General features: G+C 44.1%; 2 protein-coding genes across 2 annotated transcripts in view; both read right to left on the reverse strand.

Moving 5' to 3' along the window:
- LOC115043369 (semaphorin-3D) overlaps positions 1–9,297 on the reverse strand; it is a 54,456-nt gene extending 45,159 nt beyond the window's left edge. Inside the window, exon 1 of the mRNA XM_029501770.1 lies at positions 9,124–9,297. The gene's annotated coding sequence lies outside the window, so the exon portion shown is untranslated. The remainder of the gene's footprint in view (positions 1–9,123) is intronic.
- A 1,761-nt stretch (positions 9,298–11,058) lies between these two features.
- Positions 11,059–18,381, reverse strand: ssuh2.1 (ssu-2 homolog, tandem duplicate 1). Its single transcript, XM_029502282.1, has 12 exons — positions 18,318–18,381; positions 15,980–16,075; positions 15,788–15,875; positions 15,378–15,507; positions 14,962–15,022; positions 14,669–14,793; positions 14,511–14,573; positions 13,732–13,811; positions 13,464–13,556; positions 13,277–13,382; positions 13,081–13,188; positions 11,059–12,358 (listed from the first exon to the last, which is right to left on the reverse strand). The coding sequence occupies exons 1-12, from the start codon at positions 18,340–18,342 to the stop codon at positions 12,224–12,226; spliced, it is 1,110 nt and encodes a 369-aa protein (XP_029358142.1). The 5' UTR covers positions 18,343–18,381; the 3' UTR covers positions 11,059–12,223.
- Positions 18,382–18,855: the final 474 nt, after the last annotated feature.

Below are 18,855 nucleotides of genomic sequence, written 5' to 3' on the forward strand. Positions count from 1 at the left end.
ACACAATAGAGTTTTCGATTGGGGGGGCGTCTGTGTGTGTGTGTCAGTTCACAGAGATACACAAACAGATGTTCACTGGGCGGCGTGTGTGTCTTTTGTTGGTTTTTTAAACACAACAACAGCTGATGAAGGTAAAAGTGGAGGCTATTTTTAAACTGAGGCTGAGATGGACAAATTCACGTGGAGCATTTGAAGTTTGTCCCCTCTGAGCCTCCGTACCAGCATTGAAGATGGGTCATAAAGTCGTCAGGAAAACGGTTACTGAGGGAGAAACGGGAACATTTTCAGAAAAGGTTCAATCATCCAGATTGATGTTTAAAGGGGAAGAATTATCATTATTAGGAATATTCTACGAATCGTCTCACAGATTTGATGTTTAAATGAATGAAATGAAAATGAGTTCATGAATCGTGGAGTTAATGTTGAAATTCTTGAGAACGATCTCAGCTCCAGAAAACAAATAAGAACTGAATGAAAAGCTCAGACGGATTAACAGCGCCTGCAGCTGTCAGTCAAACCTGCTTATTAAACACTGATAAGTTTCATCCGATCACATCTGGAGATGAATGAGCCGTCAGGACATTAGACGTTATCTCATGCGATAACGTATCGTGTTAAATCCCATTTGTGCATTAGCACAGCTACTGAAGTAAAAAACTAAATCAAACCCACTGTTATGTTCTCCGTCTGGAACTCAACAAACTTTAGATGAATATCGGTGACTCAGATCTGGTCAACACAATATTTACTCATATGAACGTCTAGACCTGAAAATGTCGATAAAGTGAAACGCCATCCTCTTTAAAGAATGCAGGAAGTTGCATGTTTTTGTTTTTTTTAAATCATAAGTTTACTGCTTCTTTATTTAAATGATGACGGTGAAAGGCCTCAGTCCGCAGAGAAGAGTGAAAATCAAACACAGCGCTTCCTCCTTGTCCCCCGCCGATCACTGACCCACGCCGGGTTTGACCTTCAGTGTCAGGCAGCACATCCTCCTCAGCGACGCTCAGATGTCACGTCCTCTGGGACGGACACACTGGCGTGATCCGGTCTGGGTGGTCTGGTCTCTGTCCCTGTTTACACGACTCATATTCTGACGCTGATAATCGGCTGCATTTCTTTTTCGACAGTTCGAAGGAAACTTCGCCAAACATGATTTCCTCATCGTTTCAAATAATTTCTCTGTGGCGGATTTGAGTATTTAGGGCAGTGTGTTCGTTTTACGGACAAACAGGTGACCCTGATCCTCAAAGTGACTCACTGATGTGTTTTAATGAGCTCAACGGCTGACAGACTTACTGAACCGCTCAGAAACCAGATTCACATTCAGCTGAACCACAACAGCAACATTTTATGGGGAAATGTTGTTAATATGTCCTGGTCCACGTCAGAGACAGATCCTTGTCCACGTCAGAGACAGATCCTGGTCCACCTCAGAGACAGATCCTGGTCCATGTCAGAGACAGATCCTGGTCCACCTCAGAGACAGATCCTGGTCCATGTCAGAGACAGATCCTGGTCCACGTCAGAGACAGATCCTGGTCCACGTCAGAGACAGATCCTGGTCCATGTCAGAGACAGATCCTGGTCCACCTCAGAGACAGATCCTGGTCCACGTCAGAGACAGATCCTGGTCCACCTCAGAGACAGATCCTGGTCCATGTCAGAGACAGATCCTGGTCCATGTCAGAGACAGATCCTGGTCTACATCAGAGACAGATCCTGGTCCATATCAGAGACAGATCCTGGTCCACCTCAGAGACAGATCCTGGTCCACCTCAGAGACGGATCCTGGTCCGCATTAGAGACGGATCCTGGTCCGCATCAGAGACAGATCCTGGTCCATATCAGAGACAGATCCTGGTCCACGTCAGAGACAGATCCTGGTCCACCTCAGAGACGGATCCTGGTCCACCTCAGAGACAGATCCTGGTCCACCCCAGAGACGGATCCTGGTCCACATCAGAGACAGATCCTGGTCCACGTCAGAGACAGATCCTGGTCCACGTCAGAGACAGATCCTGGTCCATGTCAGAGACAGATCCTGGTCCACGTCAGAGACAGATCCTGGTCCACGTCAGAGACAGATCCTGGTCCATGTCAGAGACAGATCCTGGTCCACCTCAGAGACACATCCTGGTCCACCTCAGAGACAGATCCTGGTCCATGTCAGAGACGGATCCTGGTCCATATCAGAGACGGATCCTGGTCCATATCAGAGACAGATCCTGGTCCACCTCAGAGACAGATCCTGGTCCATATCAGAGACGGATCCTGGTCCACATCAGAGACAGATCCTGGTCCACCTCAGAGACAGATCCTGGTCCGCATTAGAGACAGATCCTGGTCCACCTCAGAGACAGATCCTGGTCCATGTCAGAGACGGATCCTGGTCCATATCAGAGACGGATCCTGGTCCACATCAGAGACAGATCCTGGTCCACATCAGAGACAGATCCTGGTCCACCTCAGAGACAGATCCTGGTCCATATCAGAGACAGATCCTGGTCCGCATCAGAGACAGATCCTGGTCCACCTCAGAGACATATCCTGGTCCACGTCAGAGACAGATCCTGGTCCACGTCAGAGACCGATCCTGGTCCATATCCTGGTCCACCTCAGAGACAGATCCTGGTCCACGTCAGAGACGGATCCTGGTCCACATCAGAGACAGATCCTGGTCCACATCAGAGACAGATCCTGGTCCACCTCAGAGACGGATCCTGGTCCACATCAGAGACAGATCCTGGTCCACCTCAGAGACGGATCCTGGTCCACATCAGAGACAGATCCTGGTCCACCTCAGAGACGGGTCCAACAGGCTTTGTTCCGTTTTCACGGCGGTTTAATGGTGCTGACAGTCAGAAGTCCAGCTTCCTATCTGACCTTCATCTTAAATAAACTGTCCAAACTTTACGAAAACAGATTTCCATCATTGAACTCATTTATTTCAGGGCTGCTGCTCTTTGACTGTTTTTCTGTCGACAGTTAGTGAACGGCCTTTATGACCTCAGTGATGCTGTCCACTCAGATTTGGCTCTCCGTCACACATGTCACACACGTTCCTTCTTTCTTGTTGTGTTTTTCTCACATCTGCCTGTTTCTCGTCCACACACAAACGCACAAACACACACAGGAACCAGCAGAGGAGGAAGGAAAAACAAAAAACAAACACAGAGTATCCTAACAATTATTTACCACAATGGGGTCATTCTGCAGCCATGAATGACCATCGCCTGGAGGACGCACAAACACACACACACACACACCAACCTCCAGAGATCGGTGTTAACTCAACACAACACACACTCAGAAATGATCGGACAGACATTCAGACAAGAACACACACTTTGGTCACACAAAGCGGAGTGTTTTCCCAACCCTTCAGTAAATGTGTACTAATGACAATAGGAACACACACACACACACACACACACTAACCCCGACCTGTGGGAGAGTTCTGACAGTAAGTGCGGAGACAGGCTGGAGTCTCGTCTCTTTTTGTCCTCCGTTGTGTCTCTTTCTCCAGGGCTGGGTGTGTATTGTGTGTCTTTTGTGGTGAAAGAACTGGCGCATTAAAACAAGGTGGGGAATTTCTCTGCCTCACAGTGTGTGTGTGTGTGTGTGTGTGTGTGTGTGTGTGTGTGTGTGTGTGTGTGTGTGTGTGTGTGTGTGTGTGTGTGTGTGTGTGTGTGCGGCTCCCTGCAGGCTGGAGGAGGAAGATGAAGAGGATGTTTTTCTGGGCTCCTCGTCACTCTGCTGTGGCCGCAGAGTTAGACTGTTTTGTTAACCCAGAACGGGATGATGAAACTCTGAGCACCAAGCTTCACTCACGGCGAGCCGCGGATCGTCGATCCAGTCTCTCCACAGAGCCCCCCAAAAAAGAAAAAACAGAGACAGGAGAGGTTTGCCTCCCTCATCAGCTACTTCTGCAGCGTCATAGAGCCGAGCACTTAACCTTCAGCCTCCCCGCCGAAACCAAACATCTGGTCAGGTCCGTGCTCTCTGGATAAAATCTGCCTTTTACGTTTTGTTTGTGTTCAGATCACAAAAGCATGTAAGAAAAAAAAGAGAGAAACTTCTGGACAGAAAGCTGAAGAACCAGACAGAAGAAGTCTTTAAACAAATCTGACGTGTTGTGATGAACGAATTTAGACAATCAGAGAATAACTGAAGTCGTGAGAAATCTGTGAAAATATCGAAAGAGTCCGAAAGTAATAAAACAGCAGCAAAATGTAATGAACTCTGACCCCCCCAAAATGTTTTCACACGCTTTACGCAAACCAAGTCAACCGGTCACCGTGAGTCGAAAGTAAATCAGAAATTATTTTCCAATCAACACCAAATGTTCTCGTGTCCGGCGAGCTCGAGGCCGCGGGGATCCCTGAGCCAATCAGAAGGGAACGTTCTGGAACAACATCACATCAGAGCTCGGTCTGCCGTTAACGCTCCCCGCCAACGGAGACGGGATTCAACGTCATTTAAAAAATAAACATGGAGGGAGGTTTGGGCTCGTTTGAAAGAACGAAAGAAACCTGGATTCATTCATTCATTAGCAGCAACAAGGCGACATTCTGTGTGCGTCTGCAGCTGGATGGGCTGTTATATTATTTTATCATTAATCTTCTTCCTGAATGAAACGTAATTTCCCCAACGACACACACACCTCATATATAACCACAGATGTTTGACTTAAATGACTGATGACTCTAATGATTCATATGAGGTGAGTCAGCTCAGGACCTGAAATTTAATGAAAACCACTAAAAGCTCGATGAAGGTTAGAAAACTGTTTCACTCATGAATCCTTCAAACGGCCTCAAAGGGAAACAACGCCGGACTCGATCTTTATTGTCGGGCTTTAATGTGAAATATCAGCAGGAAGTGTCGTTCACAGACAAACGTCTGAGATTTGAAGCTTCAATCAGAAGAGACGTCTCTTCAGAGTCTTAAACTCTGTCAGGCTTTCTTCTGCTTCTTTAAAGGGGGATTTTTTGGGGAGAGTTTTTTTCCCTCATCAGATCCAAACGTCTGTAAATTGTTCAGATTGTAAAAGCTCCCCAGAGGCAAACGTGTGATTTGGGATATCGGCCATGAGAGTAAAACTGACTGGACTTGATTTCATCATTTTTCTCCTTTGAGCTAAATATTGGAAATGTGCGACGTGGCCTGCTGCTGCTGAGGACAAAATAACTGTTGGATCTTTATTTTCACACTTTGGTTTTGGATCTTAGATTTTAAAAAGGTCCACATTTAGACCTTCGTGTGGTCTTTCATTAGAAACCAGGTCCAGGTTCTCAGTCTGCAGAGATGCTCACAGTCTGGATGCAGAAACTGCAACTTTATGATGTCATAATGAAGCAGTCAGCGCCCTCAGATATATGTCTTCCTGCGGATATCAACACTTCAAAATAAAACGCTTAGAAGAGTAAGATACAGGACCTTTAAGTCCGCTCAGGTTATCGCTCCAATTTGTATCTGGAGTTTTCCAACAAAAACCTAAAGCTTCTCTTCTGACCTTTAACCTTCACTCTTCATAAACGTTTCATCACGTCGATGCGTCCTGGCCACACGGTGAGGTAAGACGTCTGGCTCTCTGAGGCCGAGCCGGACGGACAGCGTTGGCCTGAACGAGCAGCCGGTCGGGATCAGCGGATGTCGCCCTTTTCACAAAGTCACTTGTAAACTTTTAATGTCCCCTGTTGGGTGAGTTTACGGCGTTGGGGTGGGGGCAGACGGATCAGCGGCGATAAATGTCAGCAGAAATTCACTTAAAGATCCAATAAAGGAAGTTTTTATGGCCTCAGAGGATAAAATGTGGTATACTGAGGAGGTCATTGTTCCATGTAAGCTCAAAACACTCCTGAATCAGGAAGGTTTAGATGTGAAACTTTATTAGGAACCCCTGCTCACTCAGACCAGATCTGAAACCTTCTGGGGAGATCACTGGGGCTCAGATATGACGTGGAAAGGGAGCCGTTTTATTTTTATTCACTCTATGAAGCCAGACCTTAAAATAAACGGATGGATGAATGAACACTTTTCTCAATATTAGAAAAATAGCCGACAAAGAAAATGCATCCAAAAATGTTTGTCATATGGAAAAATTCACTTAAAAGAAATTTTATTCGGGAAACAAGGAAGTTAGCCACATTTCCCCGTTTTGGAGACCAAAATCACAGTTAGGCAGATGAAGCCTGAAGACTGTGAATTCCGAATTCATTCCTCTTCTTCTTCCTCTTCTGCTGCGAGGCTAAACAGTTCTGTTTGTGGAAGAGATGAATTCACATCGGAATATTTGTTGTATCTGATCCACCTCAGGCCGGTCTAAATCATCTTCATGAATCCAGCTCAAGGTGACTGGCAGCTTGAAGCGGCAGCTGCAGAACTGGTGTGATGAAATCGCATCAATCTGGAAAACCTCGGAGGAAAGTTTCCATCATCTGGAGGAACATTAAACACTTTCACCGTCCCAGCGAATCCGATCGAGAGGTCGAGAGAATGAAAAACAGATCTGGGTTCAAACAGACAAACGCATTTTTACATCCACGGAGAATCAGAGGCACATTTCAAGGACAGAGAGCACCTGATCCAATTACAGGAAACATCTTGCACAACACGATACGCCGTCCAGCCTGAGAATCGGACAGGCCTCCGCTGACTGGCAGGTCACATGTTCTATCCCATTACGGCTAATATTTCAATGCAACAACCTGCATCCTGTCAGGGATCCTCTGGAGGTTCAGAGGCCTGTTCAGCCTTCAAATCCAAAGCAGAAGATCGATCTGCGTAAACTGAAGGAGTTTCAAAATCCTCACGCTGAATCTGAGGCAGCAGGTTCATCCTGAGATGAACTCACGTTTCGTTAGCTTTGTGCCGGCGTGTTGCACCGACGGGGCTTTTCAGCCGGCTACCTTTAGTTCAGACAGAAGAGACGTCTGGATTTGTTTTCGTTGTGGTTTTCTGGATGGTTGGGTGAATCCCGTTCACCTGCTGCACACTCAGATTATTGGAAATGTTTTTCTTATTGCTGCCAGACGTCGCTAGATATCAGCAGTTTAGCAAAAAATGCATCCCTTCCTCCCCGAAGGACGGCAGAGAGGCTGAGGTGCAAATGTTAATGTGGTAAACTGAGAAATACCTGACGTGCCAACAAAAATACGTCTCGCTCCAGTTAGAGGAGCAGCAGTCAGAGAAATTCAGAGTGAAAACACGGCGTACATTCACGTTTTGTGCCAGTTAAAGAGAAATAAACCGACACAGCAGGCAACAGGAGACTGGTGATGCATTCAGGGACATCTGGACACAAAGACCATCACTTGTTGTGCTGCAGCTGATGAAAGAACAGCTGAAGGGACGATTTTTGACTGAAACTCTGGATTCTCTGCTTCACGCTGCTTACCGCCTACTTCCTGTTCTGTCCAGTCTTTCAGGGGTGTTCATCTGTGAGCGTTTAGTTTCGTCATCGAGGAAATGTTCTTTGGCAGAAACATCATCTGCCAGCTTAAAGACGAAAGGGCAGCTGCTGTTTGGCAGTTTGTTTCTCTGCTGAAGTTTTCAGATAGACGCGTCACCACAACAAGAAGTGAAAGTGCTTCAGCTTTGAACTCCACTTCACTTTGGCCGACAGCCACCAGATAAGACCTTTATCTGGGGTCTTTGTTGATCCTGGTCCCGCAGCGACGGGAGCAGAACGAGGCCGCCGCACGCTGAGCGATGTCTATCTGACTCTGCTGTGGGTCAAGACCTCCCAGTTTGGTCCCAGTTTGGTCCCAGTCGGTCCAGACCTCACTTCCAACCCCCCCCAAGCCCTCCGCTGAACTGAGAGGGAGTCCACGCTGCATGGAGGTAAAGAGACACGGCAGAAAACCTGAATCCTGCTCTGACAAAAAGTCAGAACTGAGCGTTCTCTTCTCAGACTTCTTGTCTAACTTCCCTTCTATAAATTTTACTCATCGAGAAATTAGACACACATGAACGAGCCCCCCCACAACTGTCACTAAATGGATGAAGACACTCGAGGAATCTGCCAGTTTCCAGACAAAATCACCGTCTGTGCCAAAAGTTATCAGGAAAAGAACGCCGAGAAAAGAAACACTTCCCAGCTTGTTGGTTCGATCACACTGAGCTCAGCATTCATTTCTTCATTTATATATTAAAACTGAAGGCTTTTTTTTTGGGGGGGGGGGTTCATGGTGGTTAAAAAAAAAAAACTAAACAGGGTGAACAATTAAAGCAGGTTGAAATTCATCAAACAGAAAAGTTCTTTGTTGTTCAGTTAACATTTACACACACACACAAACTACACAATGCGTCCCACAAGTTGCACAACAGCGTCACTCTTTTATCATCATGACAGCAGGAGAGGAGACACAATGACACAATGACACAATACAGCCAGGAAAACAACAATCTCAACACACACACACACACTGCAGGAAGCAGCAGACCCACACAGTGACTGTACAGTTGGGGGTTGAACTCCATAACAGGAAGGGCAGGACAATTGTGGGAGGTTTAGTCAGCACAGACAAACTGTCCTGCTTTTATGGGCTTTTACTTTGAAAATAAACTGCGCAGGTAACTGAGGTTGCACGTACAGGTGAGTGGAGGTGAGGCCCCGCCCCCTCCGGTGACCAGCGGTTCGGTCATTAGTTTGAGTCCTGAGACTTCAGAAGGTCAGGTTAAAGGTCACACACCGGTGACCCCGAAACGTTTGGCAGGAACTGTGACAGCAAACTAAAACCACAAGACCACAACAATCCGGGACACAAACCCGGGACCACAGACCAGGTCTGGGTGATCCGGGACCACAGACCAGGTCTGACCGATCCGGAACCACAGACCAGATCTGACCGATCCGGGACCACAGGCCAGGTCTGGGTGATCTTGAACCACAGACCAGGTCTGACCGATCCGGGACCACAGGCCAGGTCTGGATGATCCGGGACCACAGACCAGGTCTGGGTGATCCTGAACCACAGACCAGGTCTGACCGATCCGGGACCACAGACCAGGTCTGGGTGATCCTGAACCACAGACCAGGTCTGACTGATCCGGAACACGAGACTTTCCAACCAGGAGCCAAATCCGCGCTGGGACGCATTTCAGAATAAAACTCACCGAGTTCTGGTCTGGTCCTGGTCCTGGTCTTGCTCCTGGTCTTGGTCCTGTCTGGTCCTGGCCCGGATCCTGGTCCTGGCCCTGGTCCGGGTCTGTGCTGTCCCAGTTAATCCACCTCAGGTCTGGAGCTGGACCGGGTTCTGGACTCGGTCTCGCGGGTCACCTGAAGGCTCCGCGCGCTATAAACAAACTGAACATGTGGCCAGCTGAGGAGCCACGCCCCCTCTGAGTCACTGCCGCGTTCAGGAGCCGCCCGGAAACACCAGCTCCGCTTCCACCACACCTCACTCTTTTTTAAAGAAAATAAGAACTAACAACTGAATTTATTCATCTGTTACAGTTAGAGTTAGTCAGAGGTGATTTAAATCACATGAAGTTATTTGTAGAGTTATGTTTGTGTGGACACAAACTAAATAAAAGGTATTCAGATCCTTCAGCCTGCTGAAGTGAATATATTCTTTCTAAATTCTCTCCGGCCTGATTAAAAGTTCATATTTAGATTTTTTTTTCTCAGTTGGTTCAGTGAACAGGCTAACTGCTGTTTAATACACAGAACACACACTTCATGTTGTCAAATACACTTAAACACACAAAGTGAGATGACTGAGATCACACCAACGTCCTCACACAGATTATTTATTCACTTATTTTTCCTGTTTTACATTTTACCCAGAACAAAGCGCTGAGATGGACTTTCCATTTCACTCTCAGGGGTTTGAATTTTTACATTTCCCACATCCTAAGATGTCAGTAACACACAACACACACCTTTGCATGTTGTGTATTTTATTTGGTAAAGATGAGTGCCCCCCCCTTGTGGGGATTGTTTGTTAATGGAGCTGAAAATGGGGTCCATCAGTTAGTCTGAGGTCCCGAACACCAAGATCCAGACTGAGCCGGCTCATTTAATCTGGTTTGAATTAGTTAAACAGACATTTACATCCTAAAAAAATACAAGTACATAAAAGAGGTCTGAAAGCCGACAGATAAAACTGAGAACAGAAGAAAAAACTCAAATCTGTGGTTATTCTCCTTTTCATTTAACTCTTACTGTTGTAAAAGTGATGTTAACATGAACTGGGTTTATCTCAGCTGATCAGCCACCTCATAAAAAAGGTTCAAAAAACTCATTTAAGTGAAACTTCTCAGCTCTTCAGTGTGGAAACATCTTTCATTGCATTGGATTTCATGAGATCATCTTTTGCTTTTAATGTCAAATTAAAAGAGTATATGAATTTATTCATAAAAATATTTTACATTCAAACGACACACATTAATAAAGTGTATTACTGTATTAATAAAACATACAATCTGTGCAACTTTACAGAAAAGAGTCACTCACAAACTTCGGGAACTTCTTGTTTGGTCAAACAAAAACTGAAGAAATCACCAATTACATTAATATTTTAAAGGCCAAGCCAGGACACGACGTCCCCAACATGAATCGGTGTCTCTCCACGATATCAGAAAAGGAAAAGGTTCAACGTCAAAATTTGAGGGTATGGAAAAGAAAATATCTTCCCCAGAATTTTCCAAATCTGGGCTTCACCTTTTTTGGTCACATCTGGGCGACCTGGAACTCAGCGGGGACGCTGAGGAGCTGGAAAATCAAAGCCTACATATCGTCTGACAGCGAAGGAGTTAACTCTCCCTCCTCAGCAGTTTTTATTTTTTAGTCTTCAGGACGAATGTGTTGAAATCAGGCACCGCAGGGAAACTGGTGAAGTTAAAGTTGGTCGGGCAGTAAATCCTGGAGCCAATTTTAGTCTGTGACTCAATTCAGTCCACAAAAAAAAACAAAACAGCCAACCACAGTTTACGGACAACTGACAGGGACCATGAACACAACCATCCTCAGCCCAAACTGAGGATCCAGATTTAGCTCAAAAATGACTCCAGTGTTTTTAGAGAAAAGAGCCAAACACATTCAAATGGTCAGATTAATGTTTATCATCAACTTTATTTGGATACGTTTGTTTTCATTGTGCTTTTTTATAAAACGACGTACTTTAAATTGTTACTTCAGTCATAATAGACAAATGGATTACAAGACTGGAGTTGACGGGTTTATATAAAAATATGAAACTGAGAAGAAGTTTCTAAACGGAGACAACATGAGTTGAAAATGTGAAATGTTTAGAAAAGTTGTATCAGACAAAAGTCTTTATGTGTAAACTGTTAGGAACTCAGTTTATTTGGTTTCCTAACACAAATATCTGACTGGTATGATCGTCACTGTCACCTTTAATCTGCTGAGCGTATTTTCTTGATCAAAAATGAAAAATTTTATTCTGATCGAGCAATTCTTTTTTTCTGCCAATCTATGAAATAATTAATTAACTTAAAGAGTTCAGTTCAGGAACAGAATAGACAGAATTATCTTTCTTTGGACGTTAGATGATGACAGACGTCAGATTTTATCCAACAACTCAGATCAGTGCAGACGAACTCGCAGCTTTCAGTCTAAAATTTAAACAAATGTGGTAGAAAATAAAAATGAAGTCTTTGAGAGCAGGAAAAGTGACGTTAATATGGAGAAGTGCTTCAGCAGGATTCATAATTCATTCTGTAAAATGAGCTCAAAGCTGTTTTATAGCATTAAATCCAAAGGGGCGTGTTAAAAAAGGTCTGTAGTTTAAAGTAATCCAGTTAAATAAGTACATTCACTTTAGTTTCACCTTGTTAATATCTAAATGACATTCTTCATACAAAACAAGACACGAGGACAATAACTAACAGAAAAACTCTGTCAGTCAATTAAAGAGCAGAAACTTAAATATAAAACGGCCAAATCTAAACTCACCATGACGACATTTCATCGTTCTGGCATTAAAACATCCATTTTAGGGAATTAACTGAAAAAATGAGATCAGAATTGATAATAATAATAAAAAAAAAAAAAAAAAAACAGAATGAATTATGAATCATAGTTAATCAGAGCATTGACCTTTGACCCCTGCAGTCCTGTAGGATTACATGTGGAGGTGTCGGGCTCATCACACACAGACTTCATCTTTTATATATTACATTAAAGCTGATATGGAGTGTGTTACTTCACCGACACCTCCTTTCATCTGTGAGCTCCGTCACCACATCTTACTTATAAAATAGTGCAGGCGGAGGGATATTTTGAGGCGAACACTTTGTTCTCCGTCCCGTAGACAAAGAAGCTGTAGACTTTCCCGTTGTAGTAGTAATGAGCGTGAGTCAGGGGAACCAGCTCGATGGTCTGACGCTGCGGAGACATGAAGCAGCAGAGAGAGCAGCAGGGTCAGAGGAGAGACCGGACCGGGTGAGCCAGACCTCTTCAAATCAAACCGTAGGAGTTATGGTTCAGATTATTCTGATAGTTATCATTTATAAATATGAATGACTTTTAGCTACCTTAACTATTTTGCTCATCCAACTCTCTTTTTGTCTGAGACGGTGACGGTCAACGCATTCAGGATAAAAACTTCATCAGCTCTGTCAGCTGAATCAGACCTGGTTTTCTTCTTGTGTCAGTAACTTGATGCTGCCAGATGTTGTGTGTCTGTTTCTCGGCTCCAGAAGCTCGATAACATGGTTGAGTTGTGCAATTCAGCTGCCAGTTTTCTGCTGGCTAGATTTTTGTTTTAACCTCATTTAGCTAATCTAGTTATTCCTCTGAGCTTCTATTCTCAGTCTTACATGTCTGATGCTGCAGTCACGTGCAGATTTCCTCCAATAGAGGATTATCTAATCTTATTTTAATGTTCTTATCTAACGGCAGATAATCTGTTATCAGTCTTAGAAATGTGCTGCAGATGCTGCTGTCACTTTCTGGCTAACAGCCCCCGTCGCTGTGAACCAGCAGTGCCAGTTTGACTCAGCTGTCTCGGCTCCTGGTGGTCTAGTGCGACACCTGGTGGCAGTGACGACGGCTTACAGGAGCGTTGTTTGGAAAGCTACTTGTGTTGTTGCATTGTGTTGCTGTACCTGCTGCAGGATGCGGCAGTTGGAGCTGAAGCGGTTGAGGTGATCGGCGATCAGCCGTCTGGAGACCTCACAGATCTCTTGTTCTGGGAAACCTTGGATGGGGTAAACCTGGAAGGACAGCAGGACTGTTGGGGCACCGATGCTTCAGGTCGGAGGTGAGTTTGATGCTCATATAAAGGAAGAGTTCTGTTTTTACCAGGAGACTCTCGTCCACGAAGAAAGCATCTCCGGTCACCTGCTCAAACTTCTCGTCAGGGAAGTCGGGCTGGCGGTCTGGAATGTGCTCGCTGATGTTGTTCTTCCTACAGAGCCATAAAAAACTAAACAGCAGGAGGAGGAGGAAAGACTCGGACGGGTTTTGGGGGCGTGCAGTTTGAACTCACCATGTGACCGTCAGCAGGATGTAATGGAGAAGATTCTGGCTGCCCTGACAGAGATGGCAGGTCTTGAAGCCGCGGCCATGACAGGAGATGCACCTGCAGGTCAGAGAAAGGTGACAGAAAGATTCAGACTCATAACATCATTCTGTTCTGTAATCTGACTTTAACCTGCAGAAACCTGATTTCAGGTCAGTTTACATCCACAGCAGGATTTTTGCACGCTGAAAGAAAATTCAGCCGGAAAAGAGAGCAGGCAGATTTGGATTCCCACCTCCGGTGGCCGTGGCCGTGACAGAAGGTGCATCTCTGGTTCCTGGAGTGTCTGTGTCCGTGACAGTGAGTGCAGCGCTTCTAAAAATCAGAGGACAGTTTTCACTGATGATCAGTTTACATTCAGATTAAACATGTTCTTCCCTTAAAATTCAGAGTTCATGTAACAATGCATGCTATATTATTATTATTATTATTATTATTGATTCCACTTAATATTAATGGTAGTTTTGAATTGTGCCTGGAATCTCATTTGGATTAAAAACTAAAATAATTCTCTCTGAAGTACCAAAGAAAACTGAGATGTTAAAAATCGTAATAATGTAAAGTTGTACAACAGTGCAGCACATGAGAAAAAAAAGTTTTATGGCCTATATGAATAAAAAGTAATAATGATAAAATATCAGTACGATAAAATAATATCAATGAAGCCGAACAGTCACAGAAGTTGATTAAATAGAATAATAAAGATGGTATCAATAAATGGAATATAAAAATGAATAAAATACACCAAAATAAATCAGATGAATGGAATAACATGTAAATACAAAATAATAAAGCTAATATTAATAAAAAACTAATCAAAGCTTAAAACACAATTTAACAACACAAACCTGTTAAGCCTGAATGAAAGTTTCTGCTGCTTTTAATTCAGATTCAACACAATAATCCAAATGAGTGACAGATGTTATCATCCTCACCACCAGGCGGCGCTGCCACACAACCACAGATTCGTGGATTTGGACTGAACGTGAAATGAACAAAAGAAAACGTTCTCACCATCCCTCGACCGAAGCAGGAAACACACCGAGTTCTCCCACAGCCATGACACGTGTGACACACCTGAAACACACACACACACACACGAACAACAACAAAGTCAGTAACAACTTCAGAAAACCAGGACAACAAAGAGCTGAGACAGGAAGAAGCTGGACCTTGATGAAGGACGTGTGCGGCACGCGGACCTTCATCACCACGTCGGTGTAGATATCAGGTAACGTCACCGGGACGTCCCACGGCGGGGGGGGCGTTCCGTACTCAGGGCCGTCCACTGCCTGTCCTGTCGGAGGGAAACGGACCAGGACAACAGAATCAGCTGGAACCTGGTCTCTGAGAGACTCCCTGTAGGCAGACTGCATCCTGCAGGTTCATTTCAGGAGCTGAACCGCTGGTGACACATTAACATTCCTGAAACTGGATTTTTTTTGCTGCTGGCTCAGAGCTTTACCGTTGTAGGGTTCAAACTTCCAGGTGCTGGTTCTGCTCTCGGTGTACGTCTCCAACCGATACTGCAACAGAAAGAGGCCGAAAATATGAACCTCAACCTGATTTATGGTCAAAGGCCACATGGAGGTCTACGTGTACACCACGTAGACCGTTAACATCCAGCATTTAGACCGTATGGATCTTTAAACCTTCAGAGCTTTAAGCTACATTAAAATCAGTCTCCTGAGGTATTTTGGTTTTGATGGATTTGAGACTTTCAACATTAATTTCCAAAATTTCAGGCTGTCGCTGCAGTTGCTGTTAAACTCATAGTTCATAAAGTTGAAAAACAAAACGTTCCAACCTTTTGTCTTTTCTTTGTCATACAACATGTTGTTTGTGTTTCCCTTCTCCACAGGATGAATATTTTTTTCGTACCCGGTACACGGTGATGGGACTCAGCTCTTTGAAGGTCAGGTTCCTGGCAGGTTTGGAGCTGTACCTCCATTTGGACTCCACAAACTTGAGCAGAGCATCTCTGGCCACGTCCTCCGATACTGTCGGGACTCTGGTGGATAAAATACACAAAAACACACAAACTGTTGACAACTGTGGTCACAACATGCTTTCATATGAGAGCAGAGTATTTTACAAAATGAAATGAAATACTGATGTGTGTTTTGTTCCCTCAGGATTTGTTGCCCATTTCCACTGCAGTGTTCCTCAGGGTTCCCTCTTCAGCCTTTTGCTATTTTAAACATGCACTATTTAAAACCATAGACTCTAAATCAGACCCAGACTGTCTTTTATTTTTTTGCTGGAAAAAAGTCTCTTGTTATTATGATCACCTGATTTCAGGCACCACGGTGTTCCTGTCGAGTTCAGGCTGGGGGTTGTAGGCAGGGGGTGGCGGGTATAACGGGGAGTTATCATCCTCTGGATGAAGACGAGAAAACAAACGAGAACAAAGGTGGAAGGCACTGAGTGTAAAATAGACAAAAACAAGACAACAGAAAGCAGCGAAGGACCGAAAAACTCACGTTCTCCTTTGTGTCCCTGGTATCCATGTATGTCATCCAGCCAACCAGGAGGGGGCACCGAAGGTCCCTCCTCTGGTATGTTCGGGTCAAATGTCTCTGAAAGGAGAGAAAGACAAAGATGACCTCCTCTTTAAATAAATACTTTGAATTTAAAGCCTGTTTCTAATATTTAAGTGTATTTTCTGTTTTCATGCACATTTTTTCGTTCTGATTCTCAACAGGTCAACATTCATATTTATCAAAACCTGAAACATAAAATACACAAATAAAAACATAATTACATGTTTATAGTATGGTCACTTTAGCAACACAAATGCTTTATGGAGTGACAAAATATACAACATGATAAAGAATATGCATTCCGATGAAAAGAACACATATATAAATCTGGAATTAATTACTAGGTGAGTTCCAGTTTAAAATTCAGAGGAGGAAAAGACTTCAGGTCGTTTAGTGTGTCTGTGCGCCTCCTGTGTGCACTGAGAAGGTGTTTGTGCGACCGGATAACAAAAAGCTGCCCCACTGTGTTTTATCTAACCAGATGTCAAACTGCCGTCTTCACCTGAAACCCGCTGTTTGTAATTTGGGCGTCGGCCGTCTTTTTTTTTTAACCAGTAGAACTCAGATTTGGAGGAGAAGCTGCTCTGTTCTCTATCCGGATTGGATGGTACAATCTGTCAATCCAACAGCAGCTCCTCCCCCAAACCCCTCCCCTGCTGTCTGGTATATTTTGATGAATGTTCACTCATTAGGAAAAATGTACACTGAGCCCTTCCCAAACCTCAAATACAACCAAGTGAGCGACAAAGTGCAGGAAGAACAACACAACAGCAGGAGTGTGATCGATGAATCCTCCTGAAGTTCAGACAGATTCTGTTCCCGCCCAAACTGTTGAATGGAGCTTGGACTTCAGACTCGACTGAAGAAAACAACCTTCCATTTGTTCTCAGTGTCAACGTTAGAATGCTCGCACCAGAAATCTGCCTTCACGAGATCGACCATCAAGAAGAGTTATGTTTAATCATTTCCATCTCATATTACCGTATTTATGAAAAATTTCAGTCTATGGGAAAATGATCCTGATTCATGAGCTTGATAAATGTTTTCAGTGACACTTCCTTCACACATATAATGTGTGCACGTCTCCCTCTGCAGCATCAGCCGAAATAACGTTTCTATTTATACATAAATGCACACAATCGTTGATTGAGAGTCTTCCGGGGCACCGTGAGCTTTCTGAACACTTGCGTCACAATGTCGCTCAACAAAAACACTTTTCTTCCAGGCCCTGCTGCCCCTGCTGATAAAAACACAGCTGAGTCCGTGTGTTTCCGTGGAGCTGCACACAATAACCTCCATCTGAGGGACAAAAATATCAACGCCGGGGCGTCCCCTCCCCGCCTCTCCCCTGGAAAATATCTGTTCTGAGATGGACGGAGTGTGAGGACAGCACGGCGGAGGCAGGGAGGGAGACTCATTAAGAGAGGGGAAAGGGGGGGGGGGGGGGAATGTGAGAACAAAGCCGGTCTGATTACTGAGGACAGTTTGGACAAAGTGCACGTGGAGTCCACGTGGACGCTGATCTGGCTGCAGGAAGAACTTTTTATAGATCTGGAATATTGAATTTAGCAATAATAAACCCGTGCTCCTTCAAAACATGACTGTTTTTTTTTTTTTTTAATTCCCAACAACACAAACACAAACACACAACATTTTTCAAGCCGATAAAAATGTATCGTTACAAATCAGTTGTTTCTGTCAAACAACTGGTAACTTTTGAGTCAATAGTTTAATTCTCATCCTCCATCTTTGATAGTGACATCTGGAGACATGTCTCTCTGTCGGACGCTCCTATTGGCTCCGGTGGGTGATGTCACAGCCAATCAGAGCGTCTCTGGATCAGTCCTGTTTGTTTCTGAGTTTATTGTGTTGACAGAACAAACAGCTGATTTTTTGTCATTAATAAGCAGAACTCCTGATCAGATAAAGACAGAAACTTTTCTGTGCAGCAGAAGGAAACATTCAGTGTTTTCAGTTCTGGTTCTCTGAGCTTCTACAGAACAGAGTTTGAAGTGGGTCGGACAGGATCATTCAATTCTGAATGTGAGATTATTATTTTTTTTTTTTTATCTTATCCAGAGTCTACAATGGTTAACGTCCTTCCCCACACACACACACACACACACACACATAAGACCAGGTCCACATCATAATCCACTACACTCCTTCTGTGTGAATTAAAACGACTTCAGGTCCAGTTTATTTAGACCGGACTGACCCAGACAGGTACAGATCTGCAGATGTTCCCGGATCCCGACCCTTTCTGAGGGGTACTCACCCGGACCTCCGCCCTTCTCGTCCATCTCTTCTTCTCGTCTTCGGGCGGAAACAAACTTAGTCGTTTAAAATTAACTCAAGTTAAAATGTTCAGGGGGAATTTCCGGTGAGGATTTTTTAAAATAAAAGCACCATGGAGATTGGTTTTTAGTGGCCAGCAGACCTTTATTCTGGAAGAACTTTTACTTTATTCGATCATTTTTATTTTATAGTCCTTCATTTTAACATCTGCAGGTACTTCTATCCAAAGCAACACTTCTAAAGCCTCAACAGCATTTCACAACACTCGGACGTATCTGCTCTCCATGATGTTATTTTAATAAAAAAAAGGAAAATACTTTCAGTAACAGTTTGGTACCAGAGCCATGATCAGAGGGTTAGGGTTAAAAACTTCAAAAAACTTCATCAGAAAAAATTAAGAATGATTTCTGGGTTATAATAATTGTTGTTGCTGTGTAATAAAAAACCTAAAAAAAAATAAACTGAACTGACTTATTCTTATTATCTTATTGTTGTCTGTGTCCTATTTAATTTCTGTA

This window comes from Echeneis naucrates, chromosome 5 (assembly GCF_900963305.1).
Source record: "Echeneis naucrates chromosome 5, fEcheNa1.1, whole genome shotgun sequence".
Taxonomy (NCBI): Eukaryota; Metazoa; Chordata; class Actinopteri; order Carangiformes; family Echeneidae; genus Echeneis; species Echeneis naucrates.